The sequence below is a fragment of the Lepidochelys kempii genome, chromosome 13 (assembly GCF_965140265.1).
Source record: "Lepidochelys kempii isolate rLepKem1 chromosome 13, rLepKem1.hap2, whole genome shotgun sequence".
Classification (NCBI taxonomy): domain Eukaryota; kingdom Metazoa; phylum Chordata; order Testudines; family Cheloniidae; genus Lepidochelys; species Lepidochelys kempii.
Genome location: NC_133268.1, coordinates 2,542,272 through 2,568,669, shown reverse-complemented (window position 1 = coordinate 2,568,669; position 26,398 = coordinate 2,542,272). Strand labels below are relative to the sequence as shown.

General features: G+C 51.5%; 1 protein-coding gene across 2 annotated transcripts in view; it reads left to right on the top strand.

Moving 5' to 3' along the window:
* HM13 (histocompatibility minor 13) overlaps positions 1–22,035 on the top strand; it is a 33,877-nt gene extending 11,842 nt beyond the window's left edge. Inside the window, exons 6-13 of one of the 2 annotated variants that reach the window (XM_073308729.1) lie at positions 146–271; positions 9,474–9,531; positions 12,825–12,908; positions 14,512–14,548; positions 15,931–16,033; positions 17,385–17,470; positions 20,148–20,343; positions 21,565–21,703. In XM_073308729.1, the coding sequence (XP_073164830.1) occupies positions 146–271; positions 9,474–9,531; positions 12,825–12,908; positions 14,512–14,548; positions 15,931–16,033; positions 17,385–17,470; positions 20,148–20,298 (645 nt within the window). In that variant the 3' untranslated portion in view covers positions 20,299–20,343; positions 21,565–21,703. Of the gene's footprint in view, positions 1–145; positions 272–9,473; positions 9,532–12,824; positions 12,909–14,511; positions 14,549–15,930; positions 16,034–17,384; positions 17,471–20,147; positions 20,344–21,564 lie in introns of both variants that reach the window. The other variant, XM_073308730.1, reaches the window with a different exon arrangement.
* The last annotated feature ends 4,363 nt before the right edge of the window (positions 22,036–26,398 follow it).

The window sequence follows — 26,398 nt, the reverse complement described above, 5'->3', positions numbered from 1 at the left end:
GGTGGGATATTCAAACTAGGAAGGGGGAGGAACAGCCGCTAGATCAAACTTGGGAGTCTCTTGGTAATCTGCCTGCGAGGAATAGGCAGTTTGTGCCGCTGGCTGTGCTGAGCCAGATTATTTTCCTGTTGTGTTTGGCCCTTAGCACTGGATTGCAAACAATCTCTTTGGACTGGCGTTCTCTCTCAATGGCGTGGAGCTCCTGCATTTGAACAACGTCAGCACTGGCTGCATCCTGCTCGGGGGCCTCTTCATCTACGATGTGTTCTGGGTAAGCAGGCACGGCTCGTGGGCCTTGGCGGAGGAGGAGGAGCAGTGACACACCACCCCTGTTCTGTAGGTTTTCTGGCAGAGGTGTCCATATAGGATGTCCTGCTAATTTTGGGAAAGGAGGGAATACTGGAAACGGGGTGTATGCTTTCTCCTCTGCCCGAAAGCAAGGTGTGGTGGGAGGGGGAAATGACAGGGTGTTTGGCCAAAACTTAGCCCAGCAAATACTCTTCCAAATTATTCACTTAATTCCATAGGGTGGCTCCCGGAGCATGCATCTCTCCAGTGAGAAAAACCGGCTGCATTGCATAATGCATCTGGCACCAGCACTGCTATCTGATTGCTCTAGTATAGCTGGTTTTCTCAGCTGATTATCATGCTGTGCCTACAAGCAATCTCCAGCCAGCCTTCCTGGCTCTGTACAAAGGACTTGTCCTTGCTGCTTGATTTCATGTGTCTCGTTGTAGCTCAGTGAGAATCGTTCACAATTTGGGATCCCAGGTGGTGATTTTACAATAAGGGGAAGATAAATACGTTACTGAACATGCTACAGGTCCCTCTTGTAATGTTGGTATGAAGTTTTGCTAGAATGTTTAAAGATTTTCCTTGGTCCTTGTGGCTGCTTCAAGGCCCAGGCTGCTGGAAAGTCCCTCTGGATACTGTCTTCTCTTTGGCCCTGGCTAGAGTTTCTGGCCTCACTCCTTGGTTATAATAGACATTCTAATAGTGATTGCACCATTCTGTCATGCTCTTGTCTCTCTGTATGCTAACTCTTGGATCTCACTGGCCAGGAACGAGCTGGCCTCTGATTTATAGGTCCACAGTTGGCTTAATCTAAACTGGATGCCATGAAATGACCAGGAATTGAAGAGGCCTGACAAACTCGTGTTTAGTCAGTCCAACAAAAAGGTGCCAATATTTAAAATGGACACATTCCTCCAGATAGTACAATAAAAATAGATGCCCAAAGAGCAAAATACAGTTGTCAGAAGCAGTCGTCACACTTCCTGTTGAATTCAGTCCTGTTTCAAGCTTCCAGACACACACTCTGCATTGTCTGCTAATTGAGGCCGAGTCAGCTGTTTGTACTTTTATTGAATGCCTTCATGTAAATTTAAGCCAATGGCAGGCACCCTCAATTTGGTCGACTTAATGTAGTCTCTCTACACACGCACATCATACGTCGTTTGGAAGCTTATGATGTCTACTTTAGGATGAGGTATGATATGGAGCTGTCAAGTGGTGCTGTTTCCATAGAAACAGGGATAAACAATGACACCATCACATGTTAAAGTGACCACATCGCAATATTTGCATTCACTTCTCTTAGTTTAATGTCTCTCTATATTGTTGTTGTGATGCTTTGAGGTCATAATCTATTGTTAAAAGAAAAGGAGGACTTGTGGCACCTTAGAGACTAACCCATTTATTTGAGCATGAGCTTTCGTGAGCTACAGCTCACTTCATCGGATGCATACCGTGGAAAGTGTAGAAGATATTATATACACACAAAGCATGAAAAAATACCTCCTCCCACCCCACTCTCCTGCTGGTAATAGCTTATCTAAAGTGACCACTCTCCTTACAATGTGTATGATGGAAATGGCCCAACTTGATTATCATACACATTGTAAGGAGAGTGGTCACTTTAGATAAGCTATTACCAGCAGGAGAGTGGGGTGGGAGGAGGTATTTTTTCATGCTTTGTGTGTATATAATATCTTCTACACTTTCCACGGTATGCATCCGATGAAGTGAGCTGTAGCTCACGAAAGCTTATGCTCAGATAAATGGGTTAGTCTCTAAGGTGCCACAAGTCCTCCTGTTCTTTTTGCGGATACAGACTAACACGGCTGCTACTCTGAAACCAATCTATTGTTAGATTTTGTTTTACCCTTGCATAGGTATCATTGAAATGCAATAGTGCTGGTGACGTTTCTAGTCAACCTCTTTATCATCGTTACAATCTCTGAGTGTGTGGGCTGACACAGTCTTGGTTGCCTGGGCATGTACCCAGTTCTGAGCAGGGAAGATTGGTCTGACCACAGATGCAGTTGATTATGCAGCAACCCCTATTGGTACAGGCACAAATAAGTTCTTGTAGAAGCTCAGATGCCAACAGGCCCTTGAAGAATTACAGGAAATAATTCATCATCCACATTTTTCCACCCATGTTGCAAAGGTGATCCACTATCTGGTGTACCTGTGTGCGAGGACATCCAAATCTTTATTTGCCAAGATGCTCTTTTGACATGCTCTTCAAAACTGTCCTCACATGGTGGACGTTTGACTAGTGAGTTGTCCTTTTTGATGGCTAGATTGAGGCACAAGCAATTCAGATCTGTGGGTCTTCTTTTCTTTCTCACTCTGGTCAGACAGCACTGCTACCAACTTCCTTGCTGTAGAAATCCTAGCTTGTCTGTCCTCTCTCCCAGAAGCAGTAAGCTGTCTTTGTTTTAAGAACATTAAGCATAGATTTTTTTTCTCCCAACACCAAATAGGAATGACAGAGTCACATCCTGTTAATGCAGGTACAGCAGGAGGTATGCTGCGGAAGTCAGGAATGAGTGCATCACAAATTGCACGCACAAGTATGAAGGGTAACACTTGTCAGTTGTGCTGGTAATGGAGCGTGTTTCAATCCCCATGTTTATCTCTGTTCCATTTTCGGAAAGTAGTGAATAGCAAGTGCTACTGGAAAAATCTCCAGCCAGGAGGGGTGTTTGTGCTGAGTGTTTTCACGCACACTCGGATATATTTTGAACCATGTGGTCAGAGGGATTTTACAAGTGACTGCTTGCTGGATGCCACGTTTAGGCCTTGTCTACACTACAAAGTTTTGTCCGCAAAAGCTGCCTTTTGCCGACAAAACAGGAGAGGGGTGGCAAAACTCTGCTGTTTTGCCGACCGTATAAAACCACCTCAGCAAGAGGTGTAAAGCTTTTTGCCTCAAAGTTAAAGTGACAAAGCGTCAGTGTAGACGCTGCTGTTTGTTTTGTCAACATAACTGGCTTCCATCTGTATCCCACAATGCCCCCTGTGACAGTTCAGCTCACTGTTTTGATCTCTCCTGCCCTGTAGGCAGGTACCCCTCCTCTTTCAAAGCTCCAGGAAGTATCTGACAGCTCAGCATGCTCTGTTTGGGGAACAAAGGGCAAATCCTTAATGTGGAATGCTCCTGTTCTGCCCTGCACTAGAAACACCGCAGCAGGCAGACTGCTGTTTGGGGGCGGCGGGGGGGGGGGGGGGGGGCTGCCGTGACATTTCTCAGCACGGAGAGCTACAGAGCTGCTCAGGATGGCTCCCAGCAGCTGAGGAGGGTTTGGGAGAACTCAGGGAATCACAGAGCCATAGGCAGGCCAGCAGAGCGGGCTGCTACGGGAAAGACTGCTATGCAGACTCCAAGCAGAGCCAGGGGCTGATGTGGGGGGTGTCCCTCTCCCCCTGCCTCAGGATAGGTCAGTCAGCCTCCTGTCCCCCTGCCCCAGACACACTACTCTCCTTCCCCCCCCCCCCCCACTTCAGTTGAAAAAGCATCCGACAATATACTGAAACATTGCAAACCCTTCCCAAAGCACCCTGCGATCTCTTGCACAGTGGGATAGCTACCCATAGTGCACTGGTCTGTGTCCATGCGAGCGCTGTTAGTGTGGATGCACTCTGCCAACACAAGGAGCTAGTGAGGGCATGCAACTTTGATTTTAATTAAAGTGGCTTAACTTTTGCTGACAAAACTTTGTAGTGTAGACAAGGCCTTTGAAACTTCTTCCATGGAGGCACAGGGCATCCACCAATCATCTGCACTTTCTTGCATCCTTCCTCAGATCCTGTCCAGTGTTGTCTTTCTGCAGTTTTCACGGAGTTACAGTTGTATCAGCAGCCAATTCATTGAAGGTGTGGAATTGGAATGTGCCATCATTTCTATGGCAGCCATGGCACCTCTGATGTACACTGGTTTCTCTTTTGCATGCTCTTAGCTTATTGAGTCTTCCATCTTGAGCTTCCAGTTGATGTCCTAATTCATCTTTGTCTGTTCTTCTCATTGTTGTATCAGCATGGAAGAGGGACATAGGCACAGGTCCTGTTGGGTGACTAAGAACAGTTGCCATTGAAATATCCTCTCTGCACCTTGCTAAGGACAGGGCTCTGCGGAAAACATTTTCCGGACTGGTAGCTGCTGTGATTATCCCTTCCTGGCCAGACGTAAATGTGATAGTCTTGGCCATGTCAGCAAATGTTTTGGTGCCAGATTTCTTGCCTGGGCTGAAGAAGCTCTGGGTCTCATTAGAATCAAGTCACCGTTCATGAATCTGTTGGCTCTTCGCCGACAGCTGCTGTTTTCAGCAGACTCGCGTACATGTGGTGTTGCATGTAGGCCGGTAGCTCTGTGAGTAAGCACCTCTAGATCAGGGGTACTTGCAATAATTTTTTCAGCGCTTCAGAGTGTGGTCACCAACTCTTGCTGGTGGCCACTCAACAGTTTTACCTAAAATACTTAATTAACTTTAGGAAAAACAAATATGCACATGTATATGGCCAAATCATAGTAATTTATTTATGCAGGGTTTTTTTGCAGACTTAATAATAAAAATAGCTTATGTTTGTCTCTTTTCTTTACTGGAGCTAAACCGAATAGAAACACAAATAAGGTGCTTTGCATGTTCTTGTCTTTTATTGTTTTGCTTTTTTGCTGCAAATTTACTAGCTAGCAAGTCTAAAAAATGCTTCTGTGAAAACTGATATTTGTACGTTTGCTGCTGTGAAAAGTGATATTAACAGACTGGTTAGCTGGCTGAGAGGCAGTGAAAACTGATATTAACAAATTATACAAATATCGCTTTTCACAGCAGACTTATTCAGCCCTGGCAAGCCAGGGAACAAATTAAGACTTGGATGGGGAGGTGGATAGGGAGGCACCAGGGGCGAGATGGGGCTGGTGAGCCCAGGGGTGGAGTCCTGCAGCCGAGGGATGGAGCCTACCACTGAGTAGCCAGAGTCCAAAGCCCCACAATCAGAGCCCGTGGCAGGAGCCTGCTGCCTGCCACACCAGGGCTGAAGCCAGAAGCCTGAGCCCCACTATCCTGGGAAGATGGGAAACTCACACTGGCTGGCTGCTCCTCCGGTGTTTGTGGCTCCAAACGGGGGAAGGCCCAATCCCTCCTGGCAGCCCCAGAGGAGGGGCTGCTGCCTTCCTCTCCCCTCCAACCCCCCCCCCCCCCCATCACCACCCAGGAGACTGTGACTGCAAGAAAAGCCCTTGGTGGCCGCATGGAGCCACGATGGCCACATTTGAAAAACACTGCTCTAGATGTGATAGAGGGTCAAGTGGGTTTGTCATATTATTGCTGATATTTATTGGTGGGATAACTCACATGACTGGAGTACTGTCATGGATGGTTATAAACTGTTCAGGAAGGACAGGCAGGGCAGAAAAGGTGGGGGAGTAGCACTGTATGTAAGGGAGCAGTATGACTGCTCAGAGCTCCGGTACGAAACTGTAGAAAAACCTGAGTGTCTCTGGATTAAGTTTAGAAGTGTGTGCAACAAGAGTGATGTAGTGGTGGGAGTCTGCTATAGACCACCGGACCAGGGGGATGAGGTAGATGAGGCTTTCTTCCGGCAGCTCACGGAAGCTACTAGATCGCATGCCCTGATTCTCATGGGTGACTTTAATTTTCCTGATATCTGCTGGGAGAGCAATACAGCGGTGCATAGACAATCCAGGAAGTTTTTGGAAAGCGTAGGGGACAATTTCCTGGCGCAAGTGCTAGAGGAGCCAACTAGGGGGGGCGCTTTTCTTGACCTGCTGCTCACAAACCAGGTAGAATTAGTGGGGGAAGCAAAAGTGGATGGGAATCTGGGAGGCAGTGACCATGAGTTGAGTTCAGGATCCTGACGCAGGGAAGAAAGGTAAGCAGCAGGATACGGACCCTGGACTTCAGGAAAGCAGACTTCGACTCCCTCAGGGAACGGATGGCGAGGATCCCCTGGGGGACTAACTTGAAGGGAAAGGAGTCCAGGAGAGCTGGCTGTATTTCAAGGAATCCCTGTTGAGGTTACAGGGACAAACCATCCCGATGAGTCGAAAGAATAGTAAATATGGCAGGCGACCAGCTTGGCTTAATGGTGAAATCCTAGCGGATCTTAAACATAAAAAAGAAGCTTACAAGAAGTGGAAGGTTGGACATATGACCAGGGAAGAGTATAAAAATATTGCTCGGGCATGTAGGAATGATATCAAGAGGGCCAAATAGCACCTGGAGCTGGAGCTAGCGAGAGATGTTAAGAGTAACAAGAAGGGTTTCTTCAGGTATGTTGGCAACAAGAAGAAAGCCAAGGAAAGTGTGGGCCCCTTACTGAATGAGGGAGGCAACCTAGTGACAGAGGATGTGGAAAAAGCTAATGTACTCAATGCTTTTTTTGCCTCTGTTTTCACTAACAAGGTCAGCTTCCAGACTGCTGTGCTGGGCATCACAAAATGGGGAAGAGATGGCCAGCCCTCTGTGGAGATAGAGGTGGTTAGAGACTATTTAGAAAAGCTGGACATGCACAAGTCCATGGGGCCGGACGAGTTGCATCTGAGAGTGCTGAAGGAATTGGCGGCTGTGATTGCAGAGCCATTGGCCATTATCTTTGAAAACTCGTGGCGAACGGGGGAAGTCCCGGATGACTGGAAAAAGGCTAATGTAGTGCCAATCTTTAAAAAAGGGAAGAAGGAGGATCCTGGGAACTACAGGCCAGTCAGCCTCACCTCAGTCCCTGGAAAAATCATGGAGCAGGTCCTCAAAGAATCAATCCTGAAGCACTTGCATGAGAGGAAAGTGATCAGGAACAGCCAGCATGGATTCACCAAGGGAAGGTCATGCCTGACTAATCTAATCGCCTTTTATGATTACTGGTTCTGTGGATGAAGGGAAAGCAGTGGATGTATTGTTTCTTGACTTTAGCAAAGCTTTTGACACGGTCTCCCACAGTATTCTTGTCAGCAAGTTAAGGAAGTATGGGCTGGATGAATGCACTACAAGGTGGGTAGAAAGCTGGCTAGATTGTCAGGCTCAACGGGTAGTGATCAATGGCTCCATGTCTAGTTGGCAGCCGGTATCAAGTGGAGTACCCCAAGGGTCGGTCCTGGGGCCGGTTTTGTTCAATATCTTCATAAATGATCTGGAGGATGGTGTGGATTGCACACTCAGCAAATTTGCGGATGATACTAAACTGGGAGGAGTGGTAGATACGCTGGAGGGGAGGGATAGGATACAGAAGGACCTAGACAAATTGGAGGATTGGGCCAAAAGAAATCTGATGAGGTTCAATAAGGATAAGTGCAGGTCCTGCACTTAGGATGGAAGAATCCAATGCACCGCTACAGACTAGGGACCGAATGGCTAGGCAGCAGTTCTGCAGAAAAGGACCTAGGGGTGACAGTGGACGAGAAGCTGGATATGAGTCAGCAGTGTGCCCTTGTTGCCAAGAAGGCCAATGGCATTTTGGGATGTATAAGTAGGGGCATAGCGAGCAGATCGAGGGACGTGATCGTTCCCCTCTATTCGACATTGGTGAGGCCTCATCTGGAGTACTGTGTCCAGTTTTGGGCCCCACACTACAAGAAGGATGTGGATAAATTGGAGAGAGTCCAGCGAAGGGCAACAAAAATGATTAGGGGTCTAGAACACATGACTTCTGAGGAGAGGCTGAGGGAGCTGGGATTGTTTAGCCTGCAGAAGAGAAGAATGAGGGGGGATTTGATAGCTGCTTTCAACTACCTGAAAGGGGGTTCCAAAGAGGATGGCTCTAGACTGTTCTCAATGGTAGCAGATGACAGAACGAGGAGTAATGGTCTCAAGTTGCAGTGGGGGAGGTTTAGATTGGATATTAGGAAAAACTTTTTCACTAAGAGGGTGGTGAAACACTGGAATGCGTTACCTAGGGAGGTGGTAGAATCTCCTTCCTTAGAGGTTTTTAAGGTCAGGCTTGACAAAGCCCTGGCTGGGATGATTTAACTGGGAATTGGTCCTGCTTCAAGCAGGGGGTTGGACTAGATGACCTTCTGGGGTCCCTTCCAACCCTGATATTCTATGATTCTATATAGTTGGTAAGATCTGTAACATGCGCTTTCTCTCCCTTCATTGCAGATAAAAGGACTTGTTTGTGGGGTTTGTCCTCACTACAACTTGTTAGACCACTTCTTTTTCTCAAAGCTTTTGCATATTCATAATATGAAGCTGTGTGTTGTCATCTTTAACACCAATACTGACCTGTGTATCAAATGTCACTGAATTAAAAAGCTAGTTTCTAGAATATTTCAAAAGCTAGTACTGCATGCGTAGGCAATTGCAAATTAAAAACCTTCTACCAGGCAGACTACATGCGACATTGTATTTACAAAGGAAGAAGCATTACATTAGGAATTCATGTACGTTTATACCTACCCACCATGCAGGGCAAACTGTGGGCATGCAATCTACTGCTACTGGTTCACAACCTTCAGTGTGAAACTGATCTGGTCAGCAAATTTCAATTAAAAATATAAGAAAACTATTCTAATCACTTGTATTCTTAATTGTTAAAGTATCTCACATGTTGTGAAAACAGTTCATATTGTTGTATTGCAAAATGTTGATATTCACGACTTTTGCCACATGCTAAACAGCATAATTTCTGGGGGGAAATACCCACGCAAAACCAATACAAATCTTTTACTACATTGTTGTTTGGTAGTTTTCACCAATAAACACAACAATAAGGTATTGAAATTAATTTAAACGGTAAAAACCTCAACTCATAGTCACGTTAGTGTTTCTGGAACAGTTCAAAAAAAGACTCTCATTTTGTGTACTATTGTTTCACCTTGTGTACAAGCTTATGGCACCACTTGACAGTTCCACATACTACTTCATCTAAACGTACCTAAAATCTTTCAAACAAGATATGATGTGGGCATGTGGAGAGCAAGTACTTTAAACTCCAGAAATATGGCCCTTTTGGGAGAATTGCTGCACTCCTATTACTCTGGCTTCACACTGACCTAATGGGAATCAGAGTAGAAAATGAATACTGTGATTCTGTGCCTGGTGGGCGCTCTCTCTGCTGTGACCACAACTGGCCCTGGTAGTGTTAGCTGCAGCTAGGCAGCTGTAGTGGAATGGCTTCTCTCGTTATTACCTGGGCCTTTGTTTTCACTTCGGACTGTTGTTGGCTCCTAGGTTTTTGGCACCAACGTGATGGTGACTGTTGCCAAATCGTTTGAGGCACCAATAAAACGTGAGTAGATCTTTCCTGCTTTCTGAGAAGACCTGTCCTGTCTCCTGCCCATCATCCTCACTGCCTGGGCTCTGGGCTCCACCTGGCTAGTTTTACATTCTGTTATGCGTGCCACTGTTCATGAGTAGATTTTGTCATGAGTTCCCTCCCTTGGAGTTGGAATCCAACTCCTGCTCGCACTCTGCCCATGAGGAATTTGGATCCTCTTGCAGCTATTTGCTCTAGATCTGTATTGGTCTTCACAGTGTGCCAGTGACAGGACACGCTGGAAAGTGCAATACACCTGCCAGGCAGGGTAGCATGGTATGTGGGCATTCAGGTCTCTGATGATGGGGCAGGAACATCTGCAGAGATCTGGCCCAACCCAGTGAAGGGGGTCAGTACAAAGCCTTTAAGGTGAGAATCATGGGGACTCAGGGTCACCTCAGAAGTGGGAAGTGAGTTTCTACAGCCACTGAACATGGTAGGCGCATCAGACACGTGATCTGAAAGGCACCTGAAGCCATAGTGTCTGCAGTATTCTGGGGTGTTGGTAGCCGCTCCCCAGTTCAGGCTATGTGGGGATTTGCATGTAAAGCTGGAATAGAATCATAGAAGATTAGGGTTGGAAGAGACTTCAGGAGGTCATCTAGTCCAACCCCCTGCTCAAAGCAGGACCAACACTAACTAAATCATCCCAGCCAGGGCTTTGTCAAGCCAGGCCTTAAAAACCTCTAAGGGTGGAGATTCCACCACCTCCCTAGGTAACCCATTCCGGTGCTTCACCACCCTGCTAGTGAAATATCCAACTTAGACCTCCCCCACTGCAACTTGAGACCATTACTCCTCGTTCTGTCATCTGCTACCATTGAGAACAGTCTAGAGCCATCCTCTCTGGAACCCCTCTTCAGGTAGTTGAAAGCTGCTATCAAATCCCCCTTCACTCTTCTCTTCTGCAGACTAAATAAACCCAGTTTCCTCAGCCTCTCCTCGTAAGACATGTGCCCCAGCCCCCTGATCATTTTCATTGCCCTGCACTGAACTCTCTCCAATTTGTCCACATCCTTTCTGTAGTGGGGGGCCCAAAACTGGATGCAGTACTCCAGGTGTGGCCTCACCAGTGCCAAATAGAGGGGAATAATCACTGCCCTCGATCTGCTGGCAATACTTCTACTAATGCAGCCCAATATGCCATTAGCCGCCTTGGCAACAAGGGCACACTGTTGGCTCATAGAATCCCTTTTAATTGCCAGATTTAGCTTAGTAACTCTCCAGGGCACAATGGAATCTCCCAGCTAATACTTTTAGAAAGTAAAGGAAACACTTTTGAACATCATAATGGCCAGACTGGCTCAGACCAATGGTCCATCTAGCCCAGTATCCCATCTTTCGACCGTGGCCAATGCCAGGTGCTTCAGAGGGAGTGACCAGAACAGGGCAGTGATCATTATTGAGTGATCATCTCCTGTTGTCCAGCCCCAGCTTCTAGCAGTCTGAGGTTTAGAGACACTCAGAGCATGGGTTGTATCCCTGACTATCTTGGCTAATAGTCATTGATGGATCTATCCTCCATGAATGTATCTAATTCCTCTTTGAACCATTTGAATACTTTGGCCTTTGCTGTATCCCCTGGCAAGGAGTTCCACAGATTGACTTTGTGTTTTATGAAGAAGTACTTCCTTATGTATGTTTTAAACCTAATGCCTATTAATTTCACTGGGTGACCACAGGTTCTTGTGTTATGTTAGGCTCACTGGTCTGTAACTGCCAGGATTGCTGCTGGAGCCCTTTTTAAAAAATTGGCATGACATTAGCTGTCCTCCAGTGATCTGGTACAGAGGCTGATGTAAGCAATAGATTGCATACTACAGTTAATAGTTCTGAAGTAATTCAAAGGTGAAACTGCAGAACTCTTGAGTGATACCATCTGGTCCTGGTGACTTATTACTCTTCAATTTATCAATTTGTTCCAAAACCACCTGTATTGACACCTCCATCTGGGACAGTTCCTCAGATTTGTCACCTAAAAAGAATGGCTGTTATGGTTGCTGTTACTGAGCAGTTCAGGTTTGTTCACCTCTTGGACCAGATCGTGTGCGCTGCTTAGGACTAAATCAAGAATTACCTCTCCCCTGGTGGGTTCCAGGACTAGCTGCTCCAAGAAGCACCCATGAATGGTGTCTAGAAATTTTGTGTCTGCATTCTGTCCTGAGGTGACATGTTCCCAGTCAATATGGGGTTAGCTAAAATCCCCGTTGTTATTGGGGTTTCTTTTTTTGTAGCCTCTCGAATCTCCAGGAGTCACCATCACCATCCTGGTCAGGCGGTCAGTACTGTAGTCCTACTGCTATGCTCTTATTAGTCTAGTGAGTCTGTGGGGCTGTTGGATTCCTATCAGATTTTTACCATATTTGAGACTCTGCTTTCACATATAGTGAAAGAACCATACTGCACCTTTTCCCTGAGTCACCTGTTTCTTTGGGTTCCTTTAGCTAAACTGCCCACCTGCTCCAGACGACCCCACCATGCATTCCTATCGGGCATCTTGGGCACAGGTCACTCTGAAGTGTTGGCCCCCTGGGGCCTGGACATCTACAGTCTGCTCATAATGCTCCATCAGCTGCCTTCTTTCCCGTCTCCCTGCCCCCTCCCTCTGATACCGAGTAGAGAGATGGGACAGTTGCAGTTCAAGACGCTTCACAAGCTGAGCTATCAGCTCCTCTCCAGGGACGGCAGCTTCTGCAAACCCCCTGAGCAGCCCTGTTGGATTCATCTCCAGCTGGGGGACCCAGGGCAGGATGCCTGGAAGCTTCCCACCTCCCTCTTTCTTTGCCCCCTCAATGTGGTCTTCCCCCAAGTTGGCACCACACAGCACTGCTGCCTGCGAGATGGGGACAATCAAGACAATCTCACCAAAGGAAGCTCTGAATGTCCTAATGCCTCTGCTTCCCCAGCTCACCAGGAGGAGCCCAGCCTTTGTGCATGGAAGAATTGCATGTAGATGGGGCATGTCTCCCCATTCACCTGCTGTGGGTGATGGCTGGCAAGCGTGGCATGTGAATGGGATGTTGAATGATTTGTCTCCATGTTCCCTTGCTTTCCAGGGCCTGCAGTGGGGGGATATGCAGTAAGTTGATCCACCTTTGTGGCAATAAGAATAGATTGAGTTTGGAGAGGAAACTCTCATGTGTAGGTCTTTCCATTCCTGTACTCACGCACACCCGCTGTTAACCTCCCACCAAAGCATCAGCTTGGCTTTGTGCTTTTAACCCTGAGCTCTTCCCCTTTTTAATACTCCCTCTTTGCTTTTCCAGTGGTTTTCCCCCAGGATCTGCTGGAGAAGGGGCTGGAGGCTGACAACTTTGCCATGTTGGGTCTTGGAGATGTTGTAATTCCAGGTAAAGCTGAATGGATGGTGTGTTAGAAAGTGTGTTAACCAAGGATACAATTTTGGGGCCTGGACTCTGGCCTGCTGGGACCTGGGTGTGGAGTGTACACTACAAATCCAGCTGAATGGCTGCAGGTCAACCAGAGACTCCTCTGCTTAAGAGCTGGATGGGGACGAGGTCTCGTGGTTCTGAAGTGGAGGGAGGCTGTCAAAGGGAGCTTGGGGAGCCTGAAGCTGGGAGTAGGGAAGGGAGCAAAGAGAGGGGGAAGCACATGGGAAAGGTTACAGAGGGAAGTCAGGTGTTGGCATTGGTGCTGTCATGATAGCTGTGGACTTTGTTTGCCATGCTGATCTGCAGCACGTCCACTGCCAGTCCTAGAACCAGATGGGTCTGTTACATGCATTCATGTCGAGCCTGCTGCAGGCTTGCAGTGTCAGGCTGCCAGAGACCTTCTCAAATCGGCTCTTCCGGGAGCTGGGGCTGGCTGGCCTGAGCTGTGCTCATTAGGAGCGCTGATGCAGGGATTTGCTGCTGCCCCCCCTCTCAGGGTTTGGACTATCAAGAGATACCTTTCCCTCCCAACTGCTACCATAGGCCCCTAGAGAAGGAACTGGTGGGGGAAGATGAGCTTAGAAGCATTTTAGACGGCAAAGCATCCTCTGAAGGGGAGGGCTTCTGGCAGCACAGCTCGTGGTGCTCACAGATGTGCTGGGCCTTGTCACGTAATTGAGCTCTAGCGTGCCGCATGGTGCGTCAGGCCTCCCTTCCGGGATAGGACCAGGGAAGCGTCCCTTAAGGTGATGGAGAAAGCAGCACTTGGCTGGCACTGGTGAGGGGTCACCAGTTGGAATTCCAGGCTAGGGACCAGTTGTCTGAAAGGAAGTGGGGTGAGCATGTGGGTTCAGGTGCGTTCCCTCTCTTGGCTTGCTCTGCCTGTGCCCCAGCGTAGCGCCCCGGTATTTTACTCCCCTGATCTTCTTCAGTGTCTCTCCCTCCTGCAGTTTCCCTTTGCAGCGAGGTGTTGGGTGCTCTACAGCAGTGGCTCTCAACCTTTCCAGACTACTGAACCCCTTTCAGGATTTCAGGGATTTGTCTTGCGTACCCCCAAGTTACACCTCACTTAAACTACCTGCTTACGAAATCAGATATAAAAATACAAAAGTGTCACAGCCGCTATTACTGGAAAATGGCTGACTTTCTCATTGTTACCATAGAATTATAAAATCAACAGGAATATAAATACTGTACTTACATTTCCGTATAGAGAGCAGTATAAACAACGTCTTTGTATGAAATTTTAGTTTGTACGGACTTCACTAGGGCTTTTTATGTAGCAAAGATGTGTTGACATACCCCCTGGAAGACCTCTGTGTACCTCCAGGGTACGTGTGCCCTGGCTGAGAACCACTGCTTTACAATACCAAGGGAGTCAGGAATTGCTTCTCTAGAACTGGACCAATATTGAATTCAGTCACAAGGGGGTGCTGTGGTCCCAAATGTGCTTACGGCCGTGGCCAAGTACAAGATCATCTTGTCACTCTGCATTTGGCACCAGATGTCAGATAGATGATCTCTCCATCCCTTTCTCTAACTCTGTATTTCTGCCCCTCAGGGATCTTCATTGCCCTGCTGCTGCGTTTTGACATCAGGTGAGCTGTGCCTCTAGGAGCATGTCTACAGGACAGCTTTGTTTTGCACTGTTTGTGTAAGTTGCCCCAGAGTGCTTTGCTGAACTAGATGAGGAAGACCAGGGTGGCCAGACATCTTTTGCTGAGCCTTGAGATGGGGAAGCATTGACTGGAGGCCACAGGGCCTAGAAAACAGGGCCTAGTCTAGAAAGCAGAAGAACAAAGGAGAAGGCAACAACCGTTGCGATTGAAAAGAGCCTGGTGCTAGACCTGATCTTTCTGGGCTTGTCTTGGAGCTAGTCTGGGGAAAGTCCATGGTCAGGGGGTGGTCACTTGTGATCTGGACCCTGAAATGACTGGGGCCCTGTCAAGTTGTTTGACCCTGGAAACTGCTGCATTTGTGTGTGTGCGAGCAGCAGCCCGCACATGCTGGAGAGCTGGGGCTGGAGGAAGAGCGAAGACAACATAGCTGTGGTGGAGCTGGGAGAAGTGGAAGCAAGGCAGCAGTGTTTGTGAGCAGGACTGGGGTGGTTGGGCACATGGAGACAGGGGAAGGGGAGCGCTCAGGGTCACTGCCGATGGTGTAGGCCAGCAGGAAGCTGCTGGGAGTGGTCCTGTCACACAGAAGAAGCACTTCTCCGGACACGTGACCCATTGTCTGTGTGCATCTGTTGTCAGTGCTGTGCTTTCCCATGTGTAGGGAAAGCAGGCCCTTCCCACATGGCGTTCAGCCTGTGTCTGGACTTGAGTTCTCAGTGGTCACCTTGCATCACTTGGAAGATGGGCTACTGAACATGCCCCCCTCAGGTTCCCACTCCTCCTCCTCAAAAGCTCCACTTGCCACATGTATCATGCATCCGTGCTGGCTTCTCCGTGCAGGGCTGGAAGTGCTACGGGTGCTTCTGCCCACATCTGTCGGCAGCTGCTGCCCCGGCCTGACCTGCAGTAAAACAGCTGCCCAGCTGGGGAATGGGTACAGGGAGATAGATACGGGTGAAGAGCTGCTCCCTTGGTGGAGGGCTTCTCACTGCAGCTTCCTCGCTCATGTTAAGGGGGTATAGCTGCAGAGCACTTTTTGTGCTTATTGGGTAAGGACTGGGGGTTCCAGGATCCTTCTAGAGACCTTGTGTCATGGCAGCCTCCCCTCCAGGACTGGACTGTGCTCTCACCAGATCCTCTCTGCACCACTCCGAGCACGGGCAGGAGGGGCTGCTCAGGAGCAATGGTGCCGACGGCCTCTGCCAGCCTGGTTGTCAGTCTTCTGTGTGGATGTGTTGCCACTAGATTGCTAGGCCAGCTGAAGATCAGTCCTGATAAAGCTCGCAAATTCCATAAGCTGGAGTGGTTTTGGTATTGCCTCTCTCAGGGCCCATGTTAATCCTGCTCTCTTCCCTCCCCTGTAGTTTAAAGAAGAACACACACACGTACTTCTATACCAGCTTTGTGGCGTACATCTTTGGACTGGGCCTGACCATCTTCATCATGCACATCTTCAAACATGCCCAGGTAAGCGGAGTTTGCAGTCCCCGGCCATCAAGGGCCAGCGAATCCCCTGTCTTCTGTGCCCTGCCCATTACTGCTCTGCTAACTCCTGAGCCGCAGGCAGCCAAGTGCAGCAGGAAGCTGGGGAAGGTTGGTCAGAACTTACGTTACAATCAGGGTGACAGAGAATCAACTCTGTATCTCTGAGCTGAGATTGTGTGGTGCCCACCCTGAGATGCCATCACAGCAAGCGATGCTAGACACAGCCACTCCATTTTGCCTTTTCTAACTGGGGGGTGTGACTTTCGTAACAGAGTGGAGCACCTGGCTGAGGGGAGAGTGCATTAAATGCAAAGGTTACTGGGGACTGCCCCTCGGAGAACTATCTGTTTACTGCTTCTAGCACAGCAGAGCGAGATTCTCTGCCTCATGCATCTGCAAAACTGTCTAAGATCCTCTTGCAGGGTGTGTCCTGCTGGTCTGATGCAGGAGGCAGCCAGACCAACAGGGTTTTCAGTTCCCGGGTGAAGTGTGCCTTGAAGAATTGTCTCGATTGTAAATTGGGCAAACTGGCTCTGGGAGTCCTAGGCACTAAAGGTGGAGCCTGCTTCGGGCATCTCTGCATATAACTGCACTTTACTATCTTCGGGAGGAGGGGGGTGGTTCTCCCTGGCCTTGCAGCTCCCTCACGTCAGTGGGAAGTTCTGCTCATGCACTGAGAACAGCCTGCCCTTTAGTAACGGGGAGCATCGGCGTGTTTTCCTGGGCTTGTCTCTAGATCTCAAGAGCAGGTGCAAGCACAGCAGAAATGCCCGGCTAGTTTTAATGCTGCCCAGCTGCCCCCTGCATGGGAGGAAGGAATGAACAAGATGTGAAAACGTTGGGCGAGCGTGGCAGCCACTGTGCCCGCAGCACATAAGTCTGCTAGCCGTGGGCTCTTCCGAGGGGGGCTGGTCAGTACTTGGGGGTTCTCCGCTCCTCCTCTGGGGCAGTATCCCCAGATCTTTAGTCCCCATCCAGGTGGGTGCTAGACGAGAGACAGGACCTTGATTATCAGAAAGTCAGGACCTGTAGAGTGTCATCTGCCCCTTCCTGGAACAGCTCTGCATTGAGAGTGCTGGGCCAGAGAGTGGGACTTCTAGTCACGTTCTTACTCTGGTGCTATGATATGTTGGGACTCGACGCTTACGGATTTCTGGAGCATAAAGGAAAGATCTGACACTGAGCCCTAGCCCTGAGCTGTGCCCAGCGTTCCCTCATGTGTGACTTACTCCTTAATCTGGGGACTGAGTGGCCCTTGCTGCAGGCTGTGTTGGCTTTTCCGGCTGTTTGATGCAGTAATTACCTCTGTTCTCCTCCCCACCCTCCCCCCCAGCCAGCCCTGCTGTACCTGGTCCCTGCCTGCATTGGGTTCCCTCTCCTCGTGGCCTTGGTGAAGGGAGAAGTAACCGAAATGTTCAGGTAAGTCAGCCTCTAGCCGGCAGTGCATGGAGCGCCTGAGATGTGCAGGTGTTCCCGTGCTGGGGCGCAGGCACACGGACAAGTTCATCTGGGCATGCTGTGGGTGCGTGGGCGTGTGCACGGGTGGAGGGAGCGAATCTGTGTTTATACACGTCTCTCTGGAGCGTTCCTCCTCTAGCCCGGTCCCTACCCTCCTCCTGGGCAAGTGTGTGGGAGCGCCGGGGCTGGAACACAGGTGACGCCTCTGGTATCGCTCTGCACTGTGAACTCTGACTCACTCTTCCGATGAGCTGGGGTGAAGTCAGAGGGTGGGCCTGCACACCCGGGTCGTCAGCACCCGGTCGCTTTTGCAGTGCATGCTGGGGGAAGGGAGCAGAGCCAGCCCGGCCATGGAGCCTGGAGAGGTAATGGCGTGCTTCATCATCACGGGTGCCACCAGGCCAGTTTAATCATCCTTCCCCTCTCCCGGAGCAGGGGAACTAGGTCCTAGCTATGTGCATCTTCTCTGTGCTACTCCCGCCCCCGGCTCTGCAGAGGGGCCACTTCTAGCCCGTTCCTCCAGTGCTCTCCACACAGCTGCCTAGCCTAGTACTGCTGGCCAGCAACTGGAGGCACGCTTCAGTCTGGCTCCAGCACCTTCTGGCTGGCCTGTCCCAGACATGGGAGTCCTGCACCCTCCCAGCCACAATGGAGCCCTGTAAGTTCCTCCCCAAAGCTGGCATCCTTCTCACATGTCACGGGAGAACTTGGACGGTCCACGGCACATGGAAATGCAAGCTCCTTGCATTGTGGTCTCCGTCTGCTCAGAGGGGGCCTGCGGCTCTGGGTCTGGCAGCTGGGCTGACACAGAGTTGATCAGAAACTAATGGAGGCAAAAGTGTGGTAAAGTAAAGGGTCGAGTTGCCATTCACCTCTGGATGCCAGTGGAACCAGCCTTTCCCTCCCCATCTCCTAGTCCAGGGAACGCTACTGTGCACCTTCCCCACGGTGGCTCTTCGCTGGGACTTCTCCCCTCTTCCCAGTCCCTTCAGCACCTGCCTGGTCTTTGATGTTTTTGCTTCTGACAATCGCTGCTGCAGGCACTGTGTGTTCTGGCTTCATCCTTCCTGTGCACCTGGTATCCTGCAGTCACTTTTCACACACGCCTGTGACTCACCAGCCTGCTGCAGCATCACCTCCCATGCTAGAGACGGCTTTGGTGAGAGACAAGCTGCTTGGACACACGGTCTTTGAACAAGGAGCTTGTGGACTCTTGTGGCAGAGCAAGAAGGGTTAATGTTCGGAGCGCTGGGCCGGCATGGACGCCACGCATAGCTCTGACCCCAGTGTGGTTCTGACTGTTAGCAAGTCCCCCTTAGAACTAACCTGATCGGAAAGAGCGATCCCCTCCTAGCATCTTAGAGGTGGATGCAGGATTCTGCATCTCCAGGAGTCGGCTGTCTTGTAGGGAGTGCAGGGGTTGGATGTCTTAGGAAAGTTTCTGGGGTCCAGCATCTCTTGAAACTGCTCCAGTATTTGGAGGAGGAAATGGAACTTGATAGAGCTCATGTGCCTGGAGGGACGGAAGCCTCCCCACCCTAGGAATTCCACCAGGTGTGGGATCCTAGGCTGCTTTGATGCAGCTTGTGTTTCTGTGAGCGCTGAAAGTCTGTGATTTGAGATGGGGACCTACTCCATGTGTCTCCATCAGCCACCTGTGCTTCTGGCAGCACATCTTAATTTGAGGATGGTCCCCAGCTAAATTCCACGTGAGCTCTCGGCCTGCAGCCCCTTGCAGTTTGCACACGGAGACATGGCTCTGCCCTGAGGAGCTTACAGGTTGGACACAGAGGACCAGGTGACCAAACAGTAGAATTGCTGCCCAGTGGTATTTTCAGTAGTCTGGCGGTTGAAAACACACTGCTGGGCTTCCCAGAACAAGTGTCCTAAGAAGAGGGGGGGATACCTGGTGTACCTGACTATGGAGGGGGTTGTTTGGGCCGCCAGGAAGACGTGGGAGAAGAAGCCAGGGGGACCAGTTAGATATCTAGGGTCTGTGGGGGTGGAGGAAATGCAGGCTGGAGTTGAGCTAGGCAGCACCTGCTTGGAGCTAACTCTCTGGGGTTCATGTCCCTGCAGAGCTCCCTTAGGCAGGTCCCTAACGTCCCATCTCCTTTTGTGCTTTGAATTAATCACAGGAAATCCGATAGCTAGCACACCCAGAGGGAGCTACCGCAGAGCAGCCTGGCCTAGACCTATATGGAAGAGCTTTTGCATGTATTGGTCTGCTGCCTCTCAAAGGCCTCTGCACCTGGCCCTACCATGTGTGCACTTCTGTGCATTGGTGCCCAATTTTATTCTCCTGCTGGGCCCTGTCCATTTGCTCTCCGTGGTCACGCTGCAGGTACTGCCATACCATAAACCTCGGCCCCTCATGCCTCATACAGCTACACTCATGTAGGTTCACGCCCCAAAGGCTTACACAGAGTACACCGCAGTGTGAGCTTCCTGGGGGCCCCCGTGTGGCCAACCCAGCCTCCCAGCTCATCCCAATGCTGGGGACGAAAGGGCGGGTTAAGAGACAACAAGCAGGCTTTGCAGGGCGGAGTGTTTGCAGACATATCACTCAAAGCGATTCTTATTCCTTTCTTTCTGTTCTATCCCATTCCTCCCTGTCCCCTTCCTGTCTTTCCTGCAGCTATGAGTCCTCTGCTGAAATCTTGCCACACACACCAAGACTTACCCACTTCCCAACCGTGTCGGGTTCTCCGGCCAGCCTTGCCGATTCCATGCAGCAGAAACTGTCCTGTCCCCGCCGACGCCGGCAACAAAGCCCCAGTGCCATGTAGCAATCGCACCCGATGCCCTTTCTTTGTCTGTCTCTGTCTGGCCAGGTAGGGTCTCTCCAGTTCTGTCAAATTCCTTCCCAGCTCCTCGGTGTCTGGCTTGTGCTGTGGCTATCTGCCTCACTGCGATGGGCTGGTCTCACTCTTTCTGCCTTTGAACTGGTGCCCCTCCCCTCTAACGGTGTCCTGGTCACAGCGCTAAGTGCCAGAGCACCTTCAGGCCACCCGCTTGCCCAGTCTGAACCCAGCTCCTGAGCCCATCTGCACAGCTGCAGAATAACCCCCCCAAGGATCAAGTGCCTGATGGGGCTGGAGCAGGTGTCGTTAGCTCAGCTGTTTAGCTCTCTACTGTCTGCCTGAAGGCCTGGCTGCTAGGCTTTCTCCTCTGATCTCCCCTGCAGCTTCTAATGTCGCTATTGTGGGGCTTCTCCCTGCCCCAGGGAACCAGTCCCTGCACGGCCAAGTCTGCTGAGTGACTAGCCTCTGCATACGCTCTTCCCTTCATGCAGCCAGAGCCAGCCACCCGAAAGAAGAAGAAACCTAAATCTGCCTTACTGAATAGCCCGACCCCCTCCCTGGCTCCTGGCTTAACTGAGGTCACTTGTCCCAGGCACACGTGTTCTTCGCAGCCTGGCCTGTCTGGCCTTGTGAAAATGCCAGTGCCGCACTGTACGAGGGGCAGTGGTTTTATTCAGGATGGCCGAATATTCTGCATGGCACTGGGAGCCAGCGTTCTCAGATCCACCTGCCACCAACACAAGCCAGGGCTTAAATTCTCAGTCCCTTGACCGGGAGGAGGTGTCCATCAGCGTGCGTGCTCAGTGAGCTGACTGGCACGTGTCTGAGTGTATCTGCGTGTGCACCTTGCTGCCGTAGTGAAACCCTCTCTTCTCAGTTTGGAAGGTATATTGAGGGAGGGAGGGCTGCCCGTGGTGGGGGAGGTAGGTACAACAGGGCATCATACATTGTCAGCCTCCCCTCTCCCACTGACTTCACTTGAATCCTGTGTCTGGTGCTGTAACAATAATGGTGGGAGCTGTTCTCCCCACCTGCATGGAGTCCTGCTCTGTGTGGAACTGTAGCCCAGAGATCTGCACTGCTAGGGGCGGGCTGGAAAGCCCCGCTCTCTGTGCAGCTGGCTGACAGTGCTCATGCCCTTGGTCCTGATCCACACGTTCCCCACCCACTTTCATCCAAAGCAGAGGGGTTGACTTTCCTAAGAACTGCAGCTGCTTAACTCCCAGCATCCTCTCCTTCTCTTGCCCTCAGCTATGAGGAGAATTCCATGCCAAAGGAGGAGTCTGGGGACTCCAAAGACACAAGGATGGAAACGGATAAAAAAGAGAAGTGACCTTGCACGCCTGGGCCAGGATGGGCGTGTCGGGACCAGGCCAGGCTGGGATCCAGGCCCCATCGCAAGGGATAAAGATAAAAAGACCAATTGTGTATCAGCATCGTGGTGTGTGTGTGTGCGCGTGCGTCCGGAGAAACTGTCGGGATGGGAGAAGTCTCTGGAAGCCACATCTCTCTGTCTGAAGTCCTTCTGCCATCCCAATGTTCCACCTGGGGCCTGTCCACTGCCACACAGTGCTTTGGGCAGCCATGCTTCCTTATTTTATTTCATTTTTTTGTCATCTCCTAAATGGGTAGAAAAAAGGGGAGGGGGAAAACCAAGGGGCTGGTTTTTAAATTTTGTATTGTGGATTCGCTTTCTCTCATATTAAACCATCTCGAAGGATGGAGGAGCTGTCTCAGTCTGTTCCTTGGTGGTAAATGGGTGGAGGAGCTTGTCTCTCCCTTTGGGCCCCAGCGGGGAGAACGCTCATTACCCCAGAGCAGCGGATCTGGTGTTGCCTGGTCCCCGCCCTGGGTGAAATCCTGCCTGGAGTGTGAGTGGAGATGAGGTTCAGAGTAGAAACCTGTTACTTCCAAGCTAAAAAGTGACCTCCAGCATCACTGCCTAGTTGGGGGGGAGGGAGGGGGAACTCCTTCTCTTAGCCTAGGAAGGTCCTTTTCTCTGAAAACTCCTGTCCAATCACTCCCTCAGTTTACTTACACACTCACGTGATTCACTTGGCCCCTGATGGAGAGGAAGGGTGAGGCTGGCTGCCTGGAGGAGTTGGATGCCTGATTCCCATTAATTTCTGTCTTGGGTAGTGGGGGCCAGATGAGTACCCTAGTATCAGAGTGCTGGTCCACCTTTATTGTCCTCATCCGCACAAAGCCCTGTGGGGCAGAGTTGAGCTTTTATCCCCATTGTACAGATGGGAAACTGAGGCACACAGACCTGCCCGAGGTCACACGGGGTCTGTGGCAGAGCAGAGAATTGGCCCCGGGTCTCGCCGATCTCAGGCTAGGCCCTAACATCCTTCCTCTCCAGTTAACTTCTCATGGGAGTTGGGGAGCTACAGCTGAGGTGGCTTTGAGAATTCCACTTGATCGGCTTGGCTTAGATCATGTGACCCCTCCTTGGCCAGTAGCAAAGCTGCAGTGGCACTAGTGGAAGTGGCTGTTTGACATCAGTGCATTGTTTGCGCTTTGTCCCATGCCCCTTGGAAGCGTTTCTGGGTAGAGCAACACTGGCCTCTTCCAGTGCAGGGCGCTGGCCGTCCCACAATGCCGGGGGAGCTGCATGTTGGGAACACCACCTGCTGTGACCTCTGTGGAGGAGATCCACCTGCCTGGCAGGACAAGGGGCAGAAGGCTTGTTGCCTCCATGAAGAACCGAACCAAACAGCTGCTGATGGAAGAGAAGCCTAGAGCTGCCATCGCAAGGTGGGTGGGGAATAGGACAGAGAGTCTTCTGGGGACCTGCCACTGCTCAGAGCAGGTGAAAGAAGGGGCATAGGGGCTGGGCAGGGAGAAAGGAAGGTGATCAAGCCTATCCTGATGTGTGTTGCCTGTCCTATGCCAAGTATAAAGGAGCAAGAAAATATGCCCCATAGGTGGGGGGGGGGGGGCGGAAGGAGGAGACCAGATAAATGTCAGATCCGTTCCCTGCCCTAAATCCTGAGGCTTCTCCTCTTTAACTCCTGGGGCCTAGAGCCCCAGTCTGAGAGCCAGGATCCTGAAATGGAGCGAAGGAACTAGGCAGTGTTCAGGCCTATGTTCAGCTAAGTGGACTGAGGCTGACAATCCCCGCCTCCGACTGCCATCTGTCGGTTGTGCCCAGAGACCCCGATCAGCATCGGGGTCCCATTGTCCTACAAACCCAGAGGTAGAAACAATCCCTGCCCCTGGGCAGTCTGTGCCTTTGGGCACTGCTGTGGCTTAGGGTCCCATTAAAACCTGCTGGGCCCTATCACTTTCTGGGCTGGAGAAGCTTCTGTCTGGGACTGGGCCGCACGCATCTGTGACCTCGGGCTTCTCTTCCCAGTCTCCCCGGCTATGGTTCTGGAAGGGGAACGCTCGCAGCAGAGTGCTCTAGGAATTGACGCACACTCTTCCCGTCTAGCCAGTAGGGAGACCCAGCTAACCTCCTTCCCCGGCTCCTGCGCTGTTGCTGAGTGAGAGTCCTGCCCCAGGATAGAGGAAACTGCAGGGATCGCAACATGTTAGGAGCAAAGGTCAGATGCTTCTGATTGTAAGCGGTTACCGGCTGGAGCTGTCAAGTCTCTGCCGCTTCTTAGGGCACCTCTGTGTTTGGCCTTGGATGTGCTGCCTGGTGCAGCATGGAGCTGTTACCTGTCATGATCTTTCCCTGCAGGACTCAGTGGAGCAGCTGTTAGATTCCCTCCCTTAGCTAAAGGAAGCAGGGCAGAGTCAGTGATTCATTGCAGGAGTGCGTGCGGGGCACCTCCCTGGGACCCACGTAGCATCCTGCATGCAGGGAAGCTGATCAGCGAGAGCAGTGGTGTCTGGGAGAGGCCTGTCCTGTCCCATGCCCTCCCTTGGGAAGGGATGTTCTGCACTGCTGCAGGTTTAGGGCCCCTGACTGCCAGCCGCAGGCTGCCTTAACTAGAACTGGTGCTTTTGCCCAGCACCTGCGCTAGCCTTGGCAACGAGTGCCTGTCCACTAACCCTAAAATTAGATTGAAGAGACGCACTATGGGCTGTGGCAGGGATGGGACTCAAAGCCCAGGCTGGCATTTTTAAAAGGGGGCGGGGGAGGGGGGGAGAGACTTAGTCCTGGTTGTGCAAGAAACACTGACCATGGGAACTGAGTGTGCAGGAGCCTGACCTGCTAGTGCAGAGTGGGGACCTGCCCTGTTCAGCTACAGGGGGTGCGACCTGCCCGTCTAGCTCCCCATGCCCAACCACACATCGTACCAGCAGAGACCTGTGTGGCAGGTGGGGAAAAGTGCAGCCGGCCCAGCCCACCTCCCCAAGATCTGGCAGCAACTGTGATGCGAGTACTGCGGGGGTGTCCCCTTTCTGTCTCTTGGGAGTTGCTGGGGTCCCTTTGCCATTCCTGGGGTGGGGGGGGAGAGAGAGAGGTATGGTCCCTGCCACTCAGGGAGGGGGTCGCTCTGCCACTGTCACTGCAAGGGGAGGGAGAGCTGGGGAGCAGCCTTGGGGGCTGGGGGATGTTACATTATGTCTAAGCCCTCTGCTTCCCTTAATCTGACCCTTGCTAACTCTGGATGCCCTCTCACAATGTGCTCTGGCTCCTGGCAGCTGTATCAGTGCGCCCTGCCTCATAGTGAATAGCCCTTGCTCCCCGTCTGTGGGCACCGTATGGCTCCTGGGATCAGCTCCCTCTCACACACGCATGGGGCTGCCTCACACCTAGGGCTGGGCCGACATCTCAGGCATGGTGTCCTGCTCTCCAGCCCTGCGCTGTCCTGCCCCTGTGCAGGCCACAGTGGAGTCCTGTAGAGAGCTGTCCTCGGGTTGCCTGCCTGGCTTGTTCCCCCTGCAGCAGCTCCCTCTGCCGTGAGTGCAGTCATGAGCCCTAACATGCTTTGGCTCTGGGCCCCACGAGCCTCCCTCCGCGCTCGAGAGCCTCGGAATATGGCCTGGCTAACAGGGAGCAGGCTGGGCCCCGAGGAAGGGGCTGGCCGCAGCGGTAAGGGGCCTGAGCCAGCCCCTCTGGGAAAGGCAGTTTCAAAGCTCCAGCCGAGGGCCGGGAGGAGGGGCACCGCTCCCAAGCCTAGACATCTGCAGCCCTCGTCCTGCCTCCCATTGTCAGTGGGATTCCGCTGGCTGCCTGATTCCTTCACACTGGCCCTTGTGTCCCCCCATGCAGGTGGGAGCCTGGCCCCTTTATTGAACTGCCCTGCCCTCTGGACAAGGCCTGGCCTGGCCGGATCAATGCGGCCTTCCGTTGCTCGGCAGTTTCTAAGTGACCATCTCCTCCCCCCACGCAGCCCGCCTCTCTCCAGCTAGGGCAAAGGGACAGCTGGGCCATCAGCTCATGGTTTTGTGACAGGCCTTGCTCAGCCTCTCGCAGCAGCAGGCGAGATTTACGGGGCTGGCCTGCTGACCTGGGCCCTGTGGCCAGGGAGCACAGCTTCAGGAGCGAGAGCTGTGATCAGGGAGCCCCCGCGCTCAGCCTGGGCTGAAGCACAAAGCGTGAGAAGAAGCCAAAATGCAGAAATACAGTGGATGGGTCGTTTGTCTTCAGATTGATTGGGAAATGCCTACGGTCCGTCTTAAGACGCACAGACCTGAGGGATCCAAGCCACGCTGCAGGCCAGCGCCCTTAGGCTCCTATGGCTACACCTCCCCTCGTCCATCCTCAGGCTGGAGAGGAAAGGGCCGGAGGGCGCCAGGCCAGGCCTGGCTGTAGCAGATTGAGGGCGGAGGCCCTAGCCGCAGAGCTTGCGGCTCGCACCCTGCGATAGAATTCAAGGGCTGAACCAGAGTTGCCCTGGAGGAAAATGGCTCTTCCTCATTCCACCCTGACTGTTCTCAGGTTATAAAGTGACCTGTCATCTTGCCATTCCCTCCAGTGCTGGACCCAGCTCCCAATCTGCACCCCTCCCTTGTAACTTCCTCACCTGTCTCTCCCGCACCTTTTACAGACAAGTCTCTTTCTCCCACTGCTGCTGGATTTCTGGATAGTCCTTTGCATTCAGAGCACGTTTCATTCTCCAGGCTCTGTCCTGTGGGTGAGGGGAACACAACCCCCCTGCCCTTTGTAGCTGGGGAAGCTGAGGCA